The sequence below is a fragment of the Egretta garzetta genome, unplaced genomic scaffold (assembly GCF_000687185.1).
Source record: "Egretta garzetta isolate BGI_Z169 unplaced genomic scaffold, ASM68718v1 scaffold287, whole genome shotgun sequence".
Lineage (NCBI taxonomy): Eukaryota > Metazoa > Chordata > Aves > Pelecaniformes > Ardeidae > Egretta > Egretta garzetta.
This window is the reverse complement of record NW_009260435.1, coordinates 3,263,754-3,285,822: the sequence shown is the minus strand read 5'-3', so window position 1 is coordinate 3,285,822 and position 22,069 is coordinate 3,263,754. Positions and strand designations below refer to the sequence as shown.

At 42.0% G+C, this 22,069-nt stretch overlaps 1 protein-coding gene across 1 annotated transcript in view; it reads left to right on the top strand.

Annotated features, from left to right (window-relative positions):
• The window catches only part of PSTPIP1 (proline-serine-threonine phosphatase interacting protein 1), a 57,736-nt gene that overhangs the window by 31,015 nt on the left and 4,652 nt on the right, over positions 1-22,069 (top strand). The window contains exons 4-13 of the mRNA XM_009643931.2: positions 5,840-5,874; positions 6,827-6,933; positions 8,810-8,872; positions 9,958-10,056; positions 11,871-11,916; positions 12,766-12,845; positions 15,683-15,781; positions 16,442-16,538; positions 19,600-19,684; positions 21,176-21,249. Of these exons, the coding sequence (XP_009642226.2) occupies positions 5,840-5,874; positions 6,827-6,933; positions 8,810-8,872; positions 9,958-10,056; positions 11,871-11,916; positions 12,766-12,845; positions 15,683-15,781; positions 16,442-16,538; positions 19,600-19,684; positions 21,176-21,249 (785 nt within the window). The remainder of the gene's footprint in view (positions 1-5,839; positions 5,875-6,826; positions 6,934-8,809; positions 8,873-9,957; positions 10,057-11,870; positions 11,917-12,765; positions 12,846-15,682; positions 15,782-16,441; positions 16,539-19,599; positions 19,685-21,175; positions 21,250-22,069) is intronic.

The following is a 22,069-nucleotide window of genomic DNA, read 5'->3' as shown; positions in this document are numbered from 1 at the left end:
CCCCAGGAAAGTCTGGGGTGATGTGTGCGTCCTTCCAGTAACCAGCCCTGGGAGTTTGGGGCTGCTTCTGCTTTTAATACATATCTGAAAATATCCAAGCACCAGAAGCAGAACAGGTATGCAGACACACCACAGCACTAGAGGAACCCTCCACATTTGTTGCTACTTTCATGAAAGATGCTACACCCAACCTGACACTAAGCCCAGCTTGCTGCACAATGCAGCCTCCCATAGTAGCTGATATCACTAGTGCCTTGCTATCACTAATTTATAGACAGACAGAAACTTGGACTCCCACAGTCAGAGAAAAAGTGCTGCTCATGCCTTTTCTTCACCCCAGGTGGCTTAGACATCACACGACAGCTGGGACCTGTTTATAGTGCCTTTCTGTTTATAGCTCCTCTGAGAACAAGAAGAATACATCTCATCAAAATTAATTCTTCGATGTTTTCACCACATCCCCACTAAGCAACGTTAGACATGATTCCCATGTGAAATACTCTGCTAATGTGTCTGGCCAAGGACTTGGTAGTGACTTAGTTACTTGCCTGTTAAAAGAGCACAACACCTCCCCTTCTTTTCTTTTTTACCATGCAGACTGAGTCCCAACTGCAAAATTATTTGAGACCAGATGCTTCTGAACTTGTTTCCCCCACACTTTGCTACCACCACTGGGCTTCACAGAAAGAAATGTTGGTAAAACCACATTGGGTCTTCCCTGTGTGGCAGGAGGAAAGACAGAGGTTAACCGTGGCCTCAGAGGGGACTGGCATTGGGTTGGTTTCATAACCAGGTTATTAGGATCTAAGTTACCAGAGACAAAGGGTGAATAGTACTGCTGGAAAGTGGTCTGTAGAGTTCATCTGGCAGAGAATTCTCTCAATTTAAGGAAGAATATTTTTTGAAAATTACAATAAGAATAGAAAATCATTGTAGATCATATTGATGTTATAATGGAAACCTACCAGAAAGGAAGGTCAGGTTATTTCATGCTTCTATTCACCAAGCAAAGGTAGAAAAGAGAGAAAATTTAAAGAGAGCTGTGGTTTTCCGGTTAGAAGAGCCTGTTTTACCTTCCTGTGTACAAGATGTAAAGGAACTTTTTGAATTACTCAGTTAAACCAGTCTCTAATTGAGTGAAAAGGCGAAGTACTGAAAAAAAAAAAGCCCAAACCATCAAGCCTACAGTTGCAAAAGAAGTGTGGTGCAGTAGTGTATGTAGTGAGTATACCTGTGACCTAAGCACTGGCACTGATAGAACTCTGCTAATTATGACTCTGGTGCCACAAAATTCAGCCTTTGATGATTGTGAAGCAGAAGGTACCAGAGCCCTGTCTACAGTACAGTTCCCGGTGGTCCTCCTGTCATGTAGGACTGCTCAGTACAGCCTGTTCTCCAGCAACAGCCCAGTCTCTAGCAAAAACAAGGTCCAAAAATGGAAAGAGAGAAAGCAAACACAGAGAGCAGCTAGGACAAGTTAACTTCGAAGTGCTGTCATCCTATGCTGTTCCAGTCGAGCCCTCTTCCTGAAACAACTATAAGATAATTTTGCACAATCAGTGAGTAAAATGGATTTTTTGATCAGATGTAATACTTCCCTGCCACTCCTTATACCTGAACTGTTATGGTGGGTGAATGCCAAACAAGGCACCTATGCTCAAATACAGGATGCATTTTCTGCCTGGGAGAAAAATCAAAGCAAGCTCTCAAACGATGTATTCTGTAAATGTTTATCCTATTAGAGGAGAGCCATAGGGATGAGTGGTCAGTGCCCTAGAGAGGCAGGGTTGCCTTTCCAGCTTTGGTGTGCTGGGTAAATTTGGATAAGTTCACTTATGAAAGTATTTTGCAATCTATAGAGCAAGAATGCTAAGTGATGGGTGAGCTTTATTGTAATGAGCTTCTCCCCTTGGTTCCCCTGTTCCTCTAAAAGCTCTGCTTATTCTCCTTCTCTCCCTCCACTTGAACACTGAAACGTGCACATTTTACTAGAGCAGCTCAGTTCTGCTGCATTCGAGTGCAGAAGACTCCAGCAAGTGAAGGAGCAGACAGGGTCGGTATCCCAGAAAACGGTAAGACTATTTTAGCCACTAGATGGCAAAAATCACTAGAAGTTGCTGCAGAGTGGCTGTTGCACAGGCTCGATCTGGTCCCCCGGTATTCCGGATTCAAAGTCAATCCTGTTTCCACCAGAAATTCATTTTGACAAATCCGATCTTTAAATGTCCATGGGGGAGTCATTTAACAAACATGCACAGTAAATTTGTGTCCAACCCTATTTTCAGTGAGACATCTGCAGGAGGCTCCACGTAGGGATGCCCAAAGGGAAGGCTGGTGCTCTGTCTTTAGCCAGAGTGGTTTATCAGTCTTCCAGAATTTACATGGAAATGTCAGAAGTGAGCAATTAAAAAAAAAAAAAAAAAAAGCAAAAAGGGGAATTGCAAATTTGCAGTTTTGCTTGCATTGTTTTCCACCCCAGGTTTTCCAATTTGGCCACAGAACAAACAAACAAATCAATTACTACCACAACACTAAGCAGCATAATAGACTGAGAGGATAAAACATTCTTTCAAAGTGTCCATGAGAGCGAGACATCCTCACTTTGGATGCCTCAGAATAAAGCCCTTATCAATCCTATTAGAAAGTCAAACCCACCCAGAAGAAATAGGTAATAGGTACTGTACGTACAAACCAGCACAGCCAAAATTAAAACCCACTTGTATGTCTGCTACTCAGATTGCTTCCATTAAACCCTCCAAAGCGCTGAAATTATATATTTCACCAATATAATCAGAGTATTTAGCAGCAACGAGGAGCCAGCACATCCCTGCAGCCCAGATGACATAAAGGAATACCTGATAGACCCATGGGTCAAAATTTGATTTATTTATTCTCTCCCACACCTAACCTGGCACAATGACAGATTTGCTACTCCCTTGATGCCCGTAAGGATGAGGGATCCAATTCACTGATTTTAGAAAATTATTATAAAAATAAGGAAGGAAATGGCTGAAGTCTATTTCAATCTACTTATGGACTGCGGCCTTGCCCCAGTCAGCAGCTAGGGAACTGGCTGGACAAATCTTTCATGCAAGGAACAAAAGGCCAGAGCTTTTTGAAAAGGCCATTAGAGACCATGCAGGGGGCAAACTGGTCTCTCTCCAGGCAGTTTGTCCAGAAGACAAACTTGTCCTTACAGAGAGCCAGCAAAAAGGAGAAAAGCTTCATGTATGGCTTATGATCATGAACTACTCTGGTAGCTCAGATGCCTGGAAACCAAAAAAAGCAGCAAATTGCTTTTGCCCTTGATATGTATTGAGAAAGCACTATTTTCCAGTATCCACTACAGCAATTTTGCCAGTCTTTGCATAACCTGAATCACCAACAGCAAAAGAAAAAAATCTCTGGGAACAATAGGTCAACACACAGTATGCAAACAGTATGTACAGTTTGCAAGTGTCCTCTATTTTTTTTAATTCCAGTATTTACCTATTTCAGGCATGAAATTGTTAGCACATTCCCCACCTCCTATTGGAAAATCCATACTAAAAAAACAAATTTTATTCCTCGTATATATTTAGGTTTTCAAAATAATCCATTAGAGCTTTTAGGTGAGAAAAAGCTCTCTCTGCTGCTGATAGTCAACTTGTCTTTTAATTTCAAGCTTTTAATTAACTCAGCTGGAAAGAACACTGCTTATTTCCTTTGTGTTGTGAAAATTTATTTTCCATCAAAATTTCACACCAGACTCGCTTTTTGCAAAATGAACCTCCAACATATTTAAGTGTTATCAGGACAATACTGACAAATATTCATCTAGCATGTTTTCCCTGACTTATCTCAGGAAATTCACCACAACAGTTCTAGTTGAAAGCTGAAAGATCAAACAGTTAGCTCAATACTCATCTTTTATGGCTGAAAGTCTTTTCCTTATATTTCTACAAGTTTAGATTTGGAAATGGATTGCAAGGCAGTTATCACTGAGGACAGGCCCAGCCTTTCCCCTCGCCTGTGCATTTTTTTATGCCTGGCAAGGCAGCCTTGCTACTGGGAGAGCAAGCTTTGATTAGGAAACAGATGTCCAGTCTAAATTAACACAGGACAATTAGGATCCTTCCTGTGTCTCCTATGACTCCTGAAATGGCCCAAGAGGTAGAGGATTTCCCCACCCATCTGCAGTCGCACATGGCTGGGAGGCGATAAGCATCATCTTCTGGGCTCTTCTAGTAGCCAGGCTTCAGCCAGGGAGGACATGGAAGTGTTGGAGCGGGTCCAGAAGAGGGCTACTAAAATGATCCGAGGGCTGGAGCACCTCTCCTATGAGGACAGGCTGAGAGAGTTGGGCTTGTTCAGTCTAGAGAAAAGAAGGCTGCGGGGAGACCTGATTGCGGCCTTTCAGTACCTAAAGGGGGCCTATAGGAAAGAGGGGGAAAACCTTTTTAGTAGGGCCAGCTGCGTTAGGACAAGGGGTAATGGTTTTAAACTAAATCGGGGTAGGTTTAGGCTAGATATAAGGAAAAAATTCTTTACAATGAGGGTGGTAAACCACTGGAACAGGTTGCCCAGAGAGGTAGTGGAGGCCCCATCCCTGGAAACATTCAAGGCCAGGTTGGATGGGGCTCTGAGCAACCTGATCTAGTTGGCGGTGTCCCTGCTGACTGCAGGGGGGTTGGACTCGATGACCTCTAGTGGTCCCCTCCAACCCAAAACATTCTATGATTCTATGATTCTATTTTAGGGTCTTCATTTACAGGCTTTTCCCCTGAGCTCCTGCCTGAAGTAGACAAGGGCTCCATGGAGATCCCAGAACTATTTCCTTCAGGGAACAACACACCCTGGGTCTTGAAGAGATGATTTCTAAATCTGAAAAACCTCTAAATCACACCACAGCCCTGGCTTCTGCATATACAAATGCCCTGCCAGCCTGCAAATGGGGAGCTAGAGCAAATTATTAAGTCGAAAATGCCTCTTACAGACTCTTTCCTCTCCCTTCACTTCTCAGCTGGTATCTTTGCTGCTTTCTTAAAATGGTGTCTGGCTTGTCAAAAAAAAAAAGGATGTCAGGCAATCTATCGTAACCGTTTCATGTCCTTCTGCAACTCTACATTTTAGTACCACTTAGTTGTATGGGTCTATCCAGATGAGCAGCATAACATCTCTTTTTGCTCCTCTCCATGCTGTATTTCATAGCCCAGCACTGAGGCCTGATTTCACAGCACAGTTTATTCCTGCTGTGCTTCTAGGATGTCAAAATCCTCTGGGAGCATCAGGGTTTCAAAGCCTCTGTAGGTTCTCTGCACCATTTGTGAGTCTTTTAAAGGAGAACAAGCTGTACCACACGAGGGTGCTCGGAAAGCATAGTATGGAGGATGCTACATAGCAGAACTGCTCTAGCTTGAAGGGTGACAGAGGAGGAGAAATTTGCTGCTGCATTCAACACAGAGGGTGGAGCTGGTTTTGCTCTACCCTTCAGACTAGTGCTCCAAAACCCAGTTCCCCTTGACCGTCTTTATTTCACTCAGTTGGCTTCTATCCATTGGCAAGGTGCAAGAATAGAGAAATGCCTGTTAACATCCACAGTCACCAATACAGTGGGATTAAAAAAAGAGGATGCACATAAGTAGTGCAATTCTTTGCTTCATGGAGCATTTTATTGCATTTCCCGATGGTAACAGATTGATGCTATTGTGCTTGTTAGCATGGTCAACTTTTATTACAAGACTATTAAGAGTTTTATTTCTATGTGGATCTCAGATTCTGAGGGAAAGTTTTTCCTCTAGATTCAACACCCACCCTTAGAAGCCTATACTAATAAAGTGCACTTGTTTTTGCCTCACAGCACACTGAAGGCAGCGTTTGAGAGGCTTAAGCAACGTAAGTATTTACATCTTCCTTTCTGTCCTGGGCTAAGACAGACACACAATGTGTTCATCCCCTCTCGGGTCTTTCATCCTCTTCACCTCCTCTGTTCCCTTTCCTGCAAACCACTGACATCAAAACAGCATGCTTTCTAAATGTGCCCAAGGCTGAACGAAAACCTCTCACATGCAGCAAATGCAACACCATCATAGCCAATAGGACAGCGTACCTGGCTATGGGCGCCTGCTGTTTAGATAAAAACGTCCTTTTGAAAAGCAGCTGGTGAATTAAGGTATTTTTAAAGTCTGGGTGGGGGAGCTCAACATTTCTGGAAAATGTGGTGTTCCATTTCAGAGGCACCAAAGGCTGACAAATGCAGAGAATTTACCAGCCACTTCAAACAGCATTGGCCAGGTGCTCTGAAATTCAATCCATCTTTGCTGACCCTTGGAAATTCTCAGCTTGCAACCTCATGTAATGACATTTGTGCAAGGCTGGACATAACTGGCAAGCAGCTCCCAAAAGCAGTGACAAGCCAGCAGTGTAGTAGAGGGAAAGCTGACACAGGGGGTGATGATGGAGCTCAGAGCTCCTTCCCTCCCTCTGCCCCACAATGTCTGACCTCTAGCCCCAGAAAGAGGGGCAGCTGGTGTAAATGGGGCTACGAAGAAACGCAGCTGACTCTACACTTACCAAGGCTGCTCTGAGTGGGTGCTCTAATTCTGCAGCAAGGAGCCTTGCCCATGCAACTTGCAGGCACTGAGAAGATCTGCAATAAGCCCTACTCAGGTTGTGGGAACCCTTGGCAATGTCAGTGAGTGCAGAAACATAGGGAGGCCTTTCTTAATGCTGCCCTGTTCATGACAAGTCATACAGCAGCCACATCCCAGAAACATCTCCTGAAAAATGTGACTCCCTATTTAAAGACCTTTCCCACTGACTGTATGCGAATTCTGATTTGCTTTAGAAATCGAAAGTGTTGGGAACTCTCATATCCAGCTGGCAGTAATGCTGAAGGATGAACTGAAAGGAATAGAGGAGTTCCGAGAAAGACAGAAGGAGCAAAGAAAAAAGGTGAGGAACCAGAGAAAAGTTGAAACAGATTGGGTCAGTGGTCCATGCTGATGCCCTGTCTCCAGCCATAGACTGTAAATATTGCAAAAGATGATACCACATGCCCAGTGTGTCCTGCTCACTCCATACACTGGACTGTGGAGGAAAATCTTTTTCTGATCCCAGCTGGAAATAAAGTAGTGCTCTGAACTCAGGAAGTAGAGGCTTTAGTCAACTTTAACTCTCTCCAGTGTAACTGCAGATTATTATTATTATTCCTGTAGGAACGTAACCCTTCCTTTTCTCTTTTTCTATACCCCTGCTAATTGGGTTTCTTTGGTATGATCCTGCATGATCTCCAACATGAACTAAAATAAAGGGGTAACACAAACATTTAAAAACATAAAAGCAAATGAACATCATGCTGAATGCAACACCAATATATGCTGAATCACAAATACAGGGGAGAAATAGCATCTAGTTGATCTTGTATAATAAAAATTTGAGTATATTTAAGGCCATTTCATCCCCTATGATCTTATCAAGCTCTAAGTCCCTTAAAAAAGTAGCTCTTAATAGAGACAACAGTGGTCACTCTTACACCTTCTCTGGTTCCACGGGGTTGAAGACAAAGTTGGGACAGTCACTTAACACTGAAAGCACTGATTGATGGAGGAGTAAAATAAAATATCCAGTTCTTTGCTAATTTTAAACAAATGAAAATGCATATGACCAGTATCCAATGCCACAGAAATCTTGTGTCTACAACCCTGACACACAAGAACTTGGAATAGCAGAGAACTCTGAATGTCAGAGTGGGTAAATCCAGCGCTGCTACTGAGATCTGAGGTCCACAATGATCTGATGAAGCAAATAAGGCATCTAAAGACAAATGGAGGGCATCTAGTCCATCAGCATTTGTATCCCCCTCTCCCCCCCCGACCCCTTGCCACTAGGATTTGCAAAGAGAGAGGCTCTCTCTCCTGTTGAAAACAATAAGCCTATAACTCAACTGGAAACAGAGGGGGCTGGAAAAAAAAGGGTAAAACTGCTTTGAAGTCTTAGGCAAGCTTTTTTATCCACCCAGCATGTGGCTGCGAGGAAGTCAGCATTAGGCATGCTAGACTGTCAGCATTTTTGGTAACCTCCCAAAATGCTGTGATTTGTGTTTTGCTGTAGCTGCTCTCAGGCCTGTGCTATTTAGCCCAATGCGAAGCAGCCTCTGGGTAGCCCTGGAGAGAGTTTTGCTTGAGCAGAATGTAAAGATTAAAGGACCAAAAGTCCCACTGAAGAAACCCATACCCTGCCAAGTAGGAGCATATCTCCTTGTCACATAAAGCTGGGCATATCACAACTAAAACCATAAAAGAGAATTCAGCACTGTCCTTCCAATGCTGACCAGATGATGATATGGAAATCAAATCGCATCGAGCATAAATTTGCCAGAAGCAATGGAATATAAATTACACAGGAATTGTTTATATTTAAAGTGGACAATTACCCTTGCTCACATGGGTGAGACAGTATGGTTTGGTCTGCAAAGATGTGGGATCAGGCTCTTGAACCAGCTCTGCGACTGGGTGTTACGCTATTTAATCTCCTTAAGAAAAAGAAAAAAAAAAAAAGGTGGAGAGGCAGAAAATGAAGATCTATATCCTCTCTGCTATTAATGGAAACCATTGAAGCAGAATTATCTTGGATTATTTTCTTACCTGGCTCTTTGATGTTCTCTGTATCATTTTGAAACCTGTCATTTATAAAAGCAGAATGAAGTAATTTTTCCCACAGGCATGTGGTTTATAGAAAGGCCCTGACTGTGGCTTTCCTAATCCTGCCACTAACAAGGGGATGAAGAAGTCCAAAGCAAGAAATGCTTACTTCTTTGTGTTTCTTACAGTACGAGTCTGCAATGGAGCGCATGCAAAAGAGCAAGTTGTCCCATTATAAGAAAACAATGGAGGTAAGCAAGGAGGTTTTGTGCATGTTTCTTGACGCAAACTGGGTCCAGTTTGAGACAGGGTGAAATCTGTATCACATGTACCTATATTTAAAGAAAGGCCAAGAATGCGTGAGCATGCAAGAGTGTGTGTGCGAGAGAGAGAGGATGTGGTTCCTACTACCAGGAGGAAACTAAAGCTAATCTTCCCTGACGCTCCCACTGAAGAGTCTCCAAAACAAACACTCGGAAAGTTAATGTGGAATGAACAATGCCCCAGGTCAAACTGGATTTCATTCTTTCTAGGCAAGGATACTTACAGGAGCAAATGTAATTTTTCAGTCTGTGTAAATACAATTTTAAAAATGGTGAGGGAATCTTGTAAACAGGAGGAAACCTCTCCAACTGGAAAGCTTGCAGGTACAGGAACTGCAGGCAGCTGGTTTTGGTTTCCAATAGGCCCCTGCCTCTAAAGAAAAGCAGTTGCAGACCCATCAGTGCTACAGCTGGAACTGTATTAGCAATTTTTATTTAAATGTGGTTGTTGTAAGTGAATCTCTAAGACGGGGAGGCCTTTCGGTGCAAATAAGGATTTCTTTTGCTTCTGATGACTGCCCTGAGACCGTTACCTTTGGGGTGCTGGCTCTGTCTCACAGCTTGGAGCAATGGGCAAGGCAACGCACTGCCTTCAGCCACCTGATGCTTCAAGTCACACTGTGGAAATCACAACCCATCCCCACTGGCACCCTGCATATGTGGTCTCCTAATTTCGTCTCTACACTGTAGCTCGGACAGACGCCTGATGGTGCTAGCGCTGCCTCTGTATTTGTGACCAGCCTTGAGGGGAGCTGGCTGCAAGTGTACAAAGCAAAAAATTTCAGGGCTGCAAGAAGAGGACCCGATTTATGCTGCCAGCTGCTACCCCAATTTTTCAGTTCTATTTTTCTATCTCCTTACAGTGTCATTGGGAATTTTTTCTGTTGCCCAAACCTGGGCACTGACTTTCTCCCACAGACTGCAAAACAGAAAATACCTAGGACATCCAGCTGGAGACAACAAAGCCTCATTCCCTAACCCAAACCCTCACATTTGATTTCATTTCAATGCAGTCAAAGAAGACTTACGAACAGAAGTGCAAGGAGGCAGATGAGGCGGAGCAGTCCTTTGAACGGACAAGTGCTTCAGGCAACCAAAAGCAAACAGAAAAGGTACCTTAGCTGACAGTGCTATTTAGAGAGAAAACTGTTTTTTTTCCTTTTCAAGGTACAAGAGAATATGATTGAACAACCCATTCTACAGGATGCCAGGGGCTGCTTTCCCTTCTAATTAACCCCTTAGAATCAGAACTAAATCAAAGCACCTTTCCAAAGAGGTCTTCCTTCACAAACTTCTTTGGTAACCCTGATCTTGTTCTGTGATAGGCCAAGGGTTTTTAGAAAGGCTGGGAAAGGTCCAAGTTATCTAATTAACTTATGCCAGGCTATGATCTAATTGCTCTATGAATTCTGAAGGTAAACTGAATGGGATTTTTCTCCGAAAAGATTAATAAAAAAAGAAACAAGTCAGAAGTATGTCATGCAGTTAGTTTTGCCTTTTGGTTGCTTACATTTAGTAGGCATAGTATCTTATATTAAAATGCATAGTTTTCCTCAACATTTTTCTCCTTATGGTTAGTTTAATTTCAACTAAATTTACAAACTCAAAAATAAATCATTGGAAATTAAGGCACTGCAGTCCTTCATTGCATCGTCTCGATACTTGTAGCTGACAATTCACTAACTTTTAATGGGAACATTTTACAGAGGAACAGATGGAGAAAACAAAATAAATGAACTCCCTTTGGCTCGATAAAAATCAGTGCAGTGTAAGCAAAAAGGATCAAAAATCATCTCAAGGAGCGGGGGGATGGGGACTCTAAAAACAGCATCAGAACTTTACATTTTATTTCTAGCATTTGCTAATCTTTGATGAACAAAACCCTCCAGCTTAGCTGCAAAGAGGGGATGAAATCTGAAATCCTGGCCCTACTGAAATTACGCCAGAAGATTCAGCAATGGCATCAAAATCTGACCCAGCTCCTTTCATGCAGAAGGATCCCAGGGCGCTTCATTGCCATTACTTCCACACACACGCCAGCACATTTGAAATGCAGAGAGGCATCTCACAAGAAACATGTCAGCTGTTTAATTCTGCGCAGCACTCGCAAACAGTTTGGGCCAGGAAGCAAATAAGAATGAAGCTTATGTTCCCAGCTTACTACACATTTTCCAACCAGCTGTGATGAGGAATATGGTCATAAGAACTCCTACCTGAGCCTTGTCTTGAAGGGCAGAAGGGAAGAGAATGTGTTATACTGATGTCTAGAGCCGTGCATTAATGTACTGTCATAACCATCTGTGCAGAAAGACCTGGGAGGACAGAGCTGTCAATAATAGCTGTATTTTCATTTGTTAAAAGCTGCAGGTTTTTAAAAAAGAAATGTTCTACTTAGAGTGAATTTTGCTTTTAGACTTCTCAGTTGTTATGGGAAATAATCTGGCATTTGCAAAGTATTTGAAAGGCTGTGCTCTTTTCATCTATGTATTACATGAGGAGCTTGGAAGATAAAGAATTTTAACTGCCATTTATTTCTGCTTATAAATATATATTAGAAAAGCACATCAAACACTTGAGAAAAAAAAAAACAAAACGAAACAACTCAGCCAGCAGACACAAGCTTCAGGCTTGATCACGCTAGCACTGAACTCCTATGGCAGGGATGTCTGAATGGAAAGATGTAAAATTGTCAAGTTTCCCTTGAAGTCAGTGGACCTATGGCTGCATCTGTGAAATTGTGGCCCCTTCTTTTCCATAGCACACATTCAACAGAACCATGCATAAAGGTGGGACAGCCAAGAAGTGTTTGCAAGTTTACGCCTTTCCCATAGAAGGGGAAAAGGGAACAGGTAGCAAAAAAAAAACTGGGGCAGAAGCAAAAAATATGCCCAGAAATTAATTTGGGGTGTTTCTTTTCCTGTTTCAGAGTCAGAACAAAGCCAAGCAATGCAGAGATGCAGCAAATGAAGCAGGTGATGCTCTATTTGCAACTGAACTAAGATTTTTCTCAGCAAAGACTTACCAGCACACTGATTTTGATAGAGCACCATCCAAAACATCCAGGCTGGCTCTGTTCGAAGTCAGGTTTCATGAAGTCACCTACCCAAAGATTAATGAAAAACCTTCTAAAGAATGGCAACCTGATAGTCATCTACATTCACTTTCCTTTGTGGAAATGCAAGTCTCCTGCTTTCATTAATGAATTTATAGAAGACCTCCTTTAGGGACTTCTCCCAGGAAAGAAAAGCTCTTCTTGAAGCAAGTTTGAAAGCCCAAAAGAATGACACTTAAATTGTCCCCAGCCAGCCCAAACCAGATACACAGTCCTCAGGTTCCCTGTACATGAGCATGGTAGCATTCTCCAGCCAAAACACAGTATATGTCCAGAAGGACAGGCCAGCAGACCAACTGAGCCAGTTCATGAGTTCAGACTTGTCCCTCACCACTCATGGAAAAGTTCACACTATGTCACATGGCTTACCTGGCTTGCTCAGCATGGAAAGAGCTTATGGATGCTCAGTGCTCAAGCATGGTCCAGGCTCTTAATCTCTGATTTACATTATCCCCACTGTAATGTTTACAGATGATCTGCAAACCACACAAAGAGAATCCTTACTCCAGTATAAATTTGCAAAGAAAAACAACAAATATCCTTGTGGCACACCATTCTCAAGCTCACACATTCTTGTGATACTCTAGCAAACCACAAGCCTAAAGCATAAGAGCCACAGTAAAGTCCTAATAGAAGGAAAAAGAGAGAGACTGTACCATTTTTTTTTTCCTAACTTTTGGGTTTCTATTATGCGTATCTGTGTTTACAGAGGACGTGTACAAACAGAACATTGAGCAGCTGGATAAGGTCAGGACAGAGTGGGAACAAGAACACATCAAAACCTGTGAGGTAAACGTTGACTTTTGCAGCAATATATTTGTGCGTTCTTTATTTTATCCTACTTGCAGATATCAGTCTACAACCTAAGATATCGTCCCAAGGGTTTTGCTGTTTGCTTTATGTGGAGTCTCAGTAGATGTATTTGCAGAAATACTGCAAAAACTAGAGTTGATTTAGAACATAGCTGCTAGCTGCCTCACTTGCTTACACTCTTCTTGCTTGTTCAGCATATATATGTAAATATAAAGAAGGGGAGTAAGTGCAGAGGTGTGAGAAGTGGAGCAATATATGAACTGGTACAATCTATTTGCAAGCATTTGTTGCCAGTTTTCACCCACAACTTAACATAAGAACACACTATCTTTAGGGATGATCTTCTATCACAGCCAAGATTAAGGTGGTTTCTCAAATAACTGTTTTGTGACAAAATGTGATTTCAGTAGAAAATTAACAGAAATGCAGACATGAAAATTCATTTCTAGTTTAAAAAATGAACTTCAAATTTGAAACAAGAAGAATTCAATTAATCTATTGAAAATGAACAAACAAAAGATTCCCTTTAGATTATGTTTTGCAAGAGGCTTCCAGAATGGCTTCTTGTTCTAATCCAGTAATGCAGGAGAGGGTTTTGTGTTTGTTTGTTTGTTTTAAATCTCACAAGTTCAATGGAGATTAAAAATAAAATTTTCTGGCTAAGCTAAAAAAGTATGCACCATAGCATTCTGAGAGCAAAGCTATCCAAGGCACTCAGCATCTTTATCTTGCACAGCGCTTTATATTCACCTGCAAGAATATTTGCCCTCTGCCATGGAGTAATCTTTCAGTTGAAAGATGGTGGTGGAAAAGTCTCCATTTCCATTATGCTGAGGATGGACAAGGAGATTTGCACTTGGCTAGTAAATTTTGCACAACAATTTACAGGAAATGACTGACATCCAAATCAGCCACACATTTGGTTATATTAATCCTTCATATATATTTGCCTATCTGCTAAAGTATGATTTTGCTATGTTCACTTATTGCAAGCTTTACTTCCGCATAAAATAAACTGCAAAGAGCATAGCTTTCCAGTTCTCTGCTTCCTCTTCAATATTCCCTATCTGCAAGGAATGGAAAGTCCCATGGCTGGCACAGCAAACTTGCCATAGAAATTGTGCCAAGCCTTAATTTTCCCCAAGATGCACATTTCCCCCCTTCTTAAAAAGCCAACAAACAAGTGAAGCGTTCCACAACATAACACACCTCATTTCTCCCACATGGCTAAATTCTGGACAGCTCAGAGCTTGTGGCTTGCCTGCTGCTTAATTCAAACAACAATTCATGAAGGAAGGGCATCTTTCACACCTTCTTTTGCTTGTAGATAGAACTGATAGATATTTTGAGGCATTTAAAACTAGTAACTAGGACAAAAAGCAGCTTAAGACCCCAAACTTCTGGCTGCATAGTGGGGAATCTGGAAGTGCTGAGGTTGCATAGGTCTCTAGCTGAGTGCTGAACATCCATAGCCTGAAAATCTTGGCTAGCAAGTGGTAGCCCTGGGACAACCTTCATTACAGGGGCTGTGCCATATTCCTTGGCACGAGACGCCCAGGTTCACTAGCAGTCTGTCGCACAAGCTGATGGGGCACGAGGGATGTGTCCAACACAACACCCAGCTGTACTCTGCAAAGGGCTTGACAAGCCCAGAGTCACTACAGTTCCCTCTTCAGTGAGCTGCGTTTCCCAACAGGACACCATTTACCTGGAAAATTCCCAGTAAGCTCTTGTGCTATTTCAGCAGCTCCTGTGGGGCTAGGCTGCAGCCATAGGCTTTTTGTTCAGAATCAATATTGAAATATTCATTTTCCACCCTACAGGTCCTCTTTAAAAGCTTTTTCTCTCATAGACTGGTCCCAATGCCAGCTGACTCTCATGATGGACTCTTTTTTCTGTTTTGTTTTTTTTTTTTTAGTTAGACAGTAAGATATTAGATGGCAGGCAGCATACCCAACTGAATGTTTTGCTGAATATTGTATACATTTGTGGTGTTCTGGACATAATTACTAGCAAATGGAGATAGAAACAGATGGCTGGAAGCATCTGAGCTTTTCACACCTCATAGAAAACCAAAAATTGATGTTCTAGTTATAATAGTACAACTTAGACATCAGGGTGGGGTTTTTTGTTGGTTTTTGTTTTTTTTTTAAGTTTTTAAAGAGTTTATCTGCCTCTTCGCCCAACTAGTTCACACTTCTCCTCTCTCTTCCTCCTTCATTCTTCCCAAGCTGTGCAACAACATGAGAAAATCAGACAGATGAAGGAAGGGATTAAAGTCTCAAGAAAGAAAAATGCCTTCTCTTTACCGTGAAAATAACCTTAGAAATTAACAGAAGCAACTCTAGAGACCCTCAAATAGTTTCAAAAGAGAAAAGTTTGGAAAGATATTTTAGAAGGCAGAGATGGCCAGTTTTGCCTCTACCTCTAGCATAAATACAGCCCATTCATGCCAGTACTCTACTGATACAAAAACATCAAGATTTCGGCGCGATGGGCAGACAGGACCCTGACTCTGAAATTCTTGGCAGTAGAGGTAGCAGTCAAATCCAGATCCTGATTCCTCTCCCCTGCTCTATTTTTGTCTATAAAGCATAACTTTAATTTGGTGCAATCAATTAAAACAAATTATTGAGCACAAACAAGTAGATGTAGTTTCTCCAGTAGCTGAAAAGACATCCTCTACAAAGGATCCTTCAGGACAGATTGCAAGACTTATGAACTTGGCCCAGAGAAGCCCCAGCCCTGTTGCTGCCTGCCATGCAAATAAATAACTACCATGAGGCTACGTCACATCTCCTCTTTGCCTTTAGGTCTTCCAGCTCCAGGAGTGCGACCGCATCACCATCCTCCGCAACTCGCTGTGGGTTCACTGCAACCAGCTCTCCATGCAGTGTGTGAAGGATGATGAGGTAGGGGCACCTACCTACCTGCCAAGCAGCTTCACATGCAGTGGAGGAAGAGGAGGAGCAAGAGTGCTCCATCAATACAGCACTAGCTTGCCCTTCTCTGCGCGTGCAGGCTGTGTCCAGTAAACCAGCTGTTGTGCGTGTTCAGTGAGGGGGGAGTATTCTCAATCTAGCTTCTTCCCTCTAGATGTAAACCAGATGTATGCCTGGATGTAGATGGTCTGTGTCACACTTGGTGACACTTATATGTCTCCTCCCCTCAGTTTGTTGGGGAATGCCTCCAGCTACCAGAACGCTCAGTTGAGTACATTTGGGCTCAGGCACAACTTTCAGAAAGCCATCCAGTCATGGTCTCAAAATTGGAAGACATAAAGAATACACTAGTTTTCCTTTGAATGGTTGTTTCCAGCTATTAATTTCTTTACTGCATTGAAAAGCCCTGGACCGCCTTTTTCCTCCTCTCTCAAAAGAACATCCAGAACACAAATAAACAATTGTGTTTACAGGAATGTTTGTATGGGGAACAGGCCAAAGATCCATCCAGGTCAGGCATGTATCAAGTATAAAGTGTTTCTTAAGGGGAAAAGTATTAGAAGAGCATTAACTGTTAATTCAATGTGAAATGTTAAAAATTAAATTAAATTCTTGGATTCTGTTTCACAGCTGTATGAAGAGGTTCGAGTAAGCTTGGAGAACTGCATTGTAGAGTCAGACATAGACTGCTTCATTAGGACTAAAATGACAGGAACAGAACCTCCAGGTAATTATTCCTATTGGTCTTGTCAGATGAGTCACCCATTAGGCTGAGGCTGCAGTTGTGCAGTACATGTCCTTTGGAGGTGAAGCCAGCTGGAGGAGTTTCTGCTCCGGCTGTTCATTCCCACCCACCTCAGCTCACTTCCCCCTCACTGTGTTGCCATCGCTCCTTGTGTGGCTCTAAGTGGGATAGCTGAATGATCCAGGTTAAAAATAACCCTCCAAAAAAGAAAAAAAAAGTTGGTTTTGCTTTTCAAACAGGCTCATTTTACAGTACAGCTGAACTGACACCGCTAAGGAGGTGGCAAACTGCCTTGCAGAGACGGCAGCCTCAATTTCCTGCAGTGGTGACAAGTCAGAGCCAACTTAACGTCTAATTGCACCCTGGTGTCCCCTTGACAGAGATGCTGCCTCTTCATTTGCAGCACAGAGACGACCAGACTTTGTATTCTGTTTTGTTCTACCTGCCCAATGGGGAATAATGTCTTTTTTCCTCTCAGGAAGTTGTTTGTATAAGGGCAAGACCCTAGCTGGGGGAAATTTTGAATGAAATTGGCTTTGCTCCAGCACGCAGAAGCGATGTAAGGTTTGCAGACTCTGTCCATTCAAGCCAAAGCAGCCTTTTCATCGACTTCAATGATCAAAACCTCTGAGCTGAAATGGAGACTGGGACAGCAAATGCTACGAGCAGTTGTAAAATGAAAACATGCTGCTCCAGGGTAGGAGTTCTCCAAACACAGCACCAGAAAGGAGGCTATCTGATGTTTCACACAGCCAAATACAAACCATACCCTCTTACTTCAACAAGCAATAAAAGATATTTATAGACAGAGTGAATGCTTGCACCTCTGTGCAGCTGTTGCAGTAAAAGATTCACAGCTTTTGTAAAAGGAGAGAAAAATCCCTATTTCATCTCTTCATTACCTGATGATACATATCTGTGCTGAAAAGATCTCTTCCTCCATTCGTTTATTTTTTTAATCTGTGCACAGATACTGTTTCACTTCCACTCTCTGCTCTAATGCCATACCATTATGTCAAAGAGGAAATCCCCTTGGTACACCTTCAGCAGTATCAACAGAGCTTCTATTCAGAGTGGGGAATAAGCTATACTGGAATAAGAAAATTTTATACTGATAAAAACCTTCCATGCTCGGAGTCGTGTAGGTACAAAATATCAGCAGGAGGAACATCCTGTCCCAAGGGATAATTATCTTGTACAGGAACAGCTTACACCCCCCCTTTGATTTCATCACAGAGCTCAGAGCTGACAGCGATTACACCCTAGGAACTTCTTCAGCAGAGCTGGATGCTGCCACTAACACAGCACTGAGCTATCTGAGGGATGTTTTTCACTCAGCCTTTTGGTCATTACACCTATGATGATTAAGAATTGGGATTTGGGGAATTTTTATAAACGAATATATCGATACTGGTGCACTGAATGCCATTTTGCTGCTATAGTTTATTCTTCTTCACATGGGGGATTTCAATTCACTGATATAGGAGCATTTACTAAGGAAAAACCAACATTTTCATTGGCAGAGGGGAGAGCTGTGCCTTGCAACAGTGTGAAGCAACCTCTGTATACCAAGACATTTGTAATTATCACCTAGGGTTGGGGTTTTTTTGTTGTTGCTGGGTTTGGGTTTTTTTGCCTATGTGAGATTTCTCATTCTCCGGTCACCTAGGTAATTTTCTGCAAACAGCTCTTGGCTATGTCAGGACTCATTTCTAATACGAAATAGGTGGGAAAAACCCTTGAGAGCTCTATGAAAAGCAAAGAAACAACTGACTTGCTTTTTTGTTGGCTTTTTTTGCCACCTTCTAGAAGGCGATATGTTCTGCAAGTAACATCCTTGTATCTCCACAGCTCTGGCTAATGAGTTTGCACAATAGCACATGGTGAGCTTTATTATTTGCAAAATGCAGGAGGAAACCCATGTGTGGTTTTGCATTGTGTAGCAGGAGACTTTAATCCTGACCAAACCTTTTGGTTTCTTGATGCTATTCCTCACTCCCTTCTTCTAACTAATCTTACAATGCATTATAGACTAGAAACTATACCAAGGTCACAATCTAGAAAGGTAATAGGAGACCCTTAAATTGGTCAGAAAAGTCCCTAATTACCGAAAATCTTATTTGTAAGGATTCTTCACACTCATTAGTTGTATGTGCCTGCTCTGCTTATGACCTTGGCTGACCCAATGTGAGAATGTCAACACAACCTTTAGCCCAAGTCCAAAGTCTTTCTTAATTTGCTGGTATCAGAACTGAGATAATATGGTACCACAGACTTCACTCACTCATGTTTTTCTGGCTTTAACACAAAGAAGGCAGATTTTACCACTGGCTCTAAGCAACTACACTGGGAGCTGTGAGATGAAAAATGAATAAATCCATCTGTAACTATTTCATCTGTAAAGCTAGACTTGGAAATGGTCTCAATTTCATCCCTAATGACACCATAGGGGAGAGTGAAGGAACTGTAGCATAACTGTGTTTGAGAGAACAAAACCCAAATATCTCTGGGTAAACAGAAAATCAGGTCTCAGGAGGTAGATGGGGGAGATATGAAAGGTAGGGAGACATACAAGCACAGACCAGGAAATTGCTCACTATAGCTGCAGATAATAATGTTCAGAAATCGCCCCAGCTCTGACAAAAACTCCTGTCTCAATACATAAAAAAAAAAAAAAAAAAAACCCAAACCAAAACACACCGCAGCCAATTGTATCAAGAACACAGTCCTGGACTCACAATGAACACACTCTGCTCCCTTCAATCCTGAGCTTTAAGGCAACAGAGGAAACAGTCATCGAGGAAACTGCCTTCTTAATTAGGGCTAGCCACAGCTAGAACGGTTCTTCAGGACCTTGACTGTGTTTGTCTCAGGTCAAGCGTGCCTTTCTACCAAGGCCATATCTGCTTAAAATCACTTGAATGGCTTTTGTCCAGTCCCCAGGTCCCCCTCAACTGCTTCAGCCACATTACAGGTGTGTGTTGCAGTTTGCTCCAGTAGCCCACGATGGTTACAAGATCTCATTTTTATTGCCCTGTTGCAGATGCAATAGGATACGAGAACTACTACAGCAGAGAACAAAGGAGAAGCAACAGCAACCCAACCCAGTCTTGTGGGATGATGAAGAGGTGAGTGGCAAACCTTGGTTCCCAGAATAGGTGTCTCTCCATATGAACAGCAATGTATGATGATACAAAACAGGACCTGGAAAGCCAAATAACTTGGCAGAAGAAGCAAACCTATTAAAACTAGAGTCAGAGCAATTTTGCCATGGCCTAGCAGGAAGAGCAACAGGGGACGAGTTCATAAAACAATTAGCTGGCCAGCAATGGACAGCATTCACTTATTTCCTCTTTCGTAGTGAGTCATGGCACATCGCAACAAAACCACTTTGTTCAAGGGAGGGCAAAGGTGAATCTTGCTGGGAGCAAAGGCTGGAGAGAGTGTCTTTTTCAGCAATACCTCCTGGCTTACTGCACTGCCCAGCTAAGCAGAACAAAGAGCTGCTCTCTGTATTTAGACCAAAGGAAAAAACACTTAGTGGAATAACTGTGATGATTAGGGAGGTGATTTTTCTTTTTATGATCCATTTATGCTGGTAAATGCTGTAACATGGATGCCATTATATCAGCAGAAGAGCACGGTAGATCTATTGGTTTAAATATTTTGTACTAAAATGGCTAATTCACAGTGGGAATAGTGTCATATTTAAAGCAGAAGAGCTTTATATTTTGACAAGCCTTATTACATGGCAAAGACAAGGAGAGAGCTGTGATCTCCCATTTAAAATGTGGCCCAGGCTTGTTAGTGAGCTGATAAGGTTTATACACAATACTTTGTTTTTCAGCCGGAAAACAGTTCGTCTATAATAATGAATTCTAATGCTGTATCCTATACAGTTACGGAAGACAATTGTACAGTCATTTAGCATACAACCGTGCTCTGCATGGGCAAGCAGCCTAGAGGGACTCAGTCTGAGTTTTTCAGAAACTGTTGAGCTTGGATGTCCATTTTCCAGAAACAGAGTGTTTACCAGCTGAAAAATCAGACCCTTTACATATGCCTTAAGCATGCAATGCTACTTCTATCTATGCTTGAGAATCTTAATCCATATTCTCACTTTACTTAGTTTCCAGTACCCAGCTGTGATACAGAAAATAAATAGGGATAGATTAAAAAAAAAAAAAAAAAATCACTTAAACTCAGTTTTTAGAAAGGCTCGTTATATAAGCTTTGTATTTTAAATTGTATCAGTTTTCCTTAAAAACAAAGAAATGGTAATCTCTTATAACTGATATTTATCAAATTAATATTGTGAAATAATCAGAGTTTTGCACCATGAGACTTTCAATCAATAACAAAATACTATCTGATGCATTTTATGCACAATTTAGTGATGGCTGATGGTTCAGTATTCTGCTGCATTTTTTAAAATATATTTTTAACTGAAGATAAATATATCTACAGTATAAATAAAAACAGACAGCCACAGGAAGAGGTGACATCTACCCACTGCTGCAGCAGATGGAGGGAAGGTTGAGTCAGACAGCTGAGACGAAGGAATGCTCATACCCAGTCCTGTTCACTCATTTTGTCATTGGATCCTCTTGGTTCTGCAGATTCTCTGGACTACTGCATGGAAGCAGCAGAAACAACAACATGGAAAGTGCCACTCCTTCAGCCCCCCCTCTTGGTATGCCTCTTCACGAAATAAGTTTACCAGATGTGTTTGTTTTAGATCACGTTGCTAAATCAAGCTTGGACATGGAGCAGAAATGGAACAGTAGATATTCTTATGTTGGCAGTCAAGAGTAGTCAGGAAACTAATTTAGCTTGGATGCGTATTAAGCAAATTTCCCAGGTTAAAGTGCCAAATAATCCATATGATCTTCAAAACCTCTGTCTAGGCAACAGGGAACTCACATTCAGAACACCATAGTCTGACTCAGATAACAGTTTTCTCCTAAGGTAGAATATACTACTGCTAAGAAGCCCAAGAGAATACCTGAAGTTTTTAACAGACCAGGTTCATGCCTTATGAATGCAAATATCCATCTTGTTTCACAGTTACACTGCCTTATTGTAACCCTTGCAACTAGACATTTATCAGATGACATTTAAAACATAGTATGTTTATGTAGAAAGTAACAGCTTATGATGTTTTATTGGTTTGATTTAAAACAAAACCATTTTAACTGTGATTCTTGCCTAAAGAAAAGAAAAAGCTGTTTTAGAACAGCTTTAGAACATACCCAAACCAATTTCCTTTGCCAGGCCTGCCTGCTTGGGCATCCAGAAATGAAGCCCAGACTGTCTTAACTGGATGCATTCGGTGGTCAGCCAGGGGAGATTCTCCAGTGCTGCCAAACCCCAGCTGGGCCTGCCAGGCACAAGCTTGGGCTTGGGCACATGTAGAGCAATGCAGCGTTACGCAGCTGAGGGTAGTCACTCCTGAATTTCCTTAGGCTGGGGACAAGAGGGAAGAGGGGTCCCTGGACAGGACCGTCAGGGCT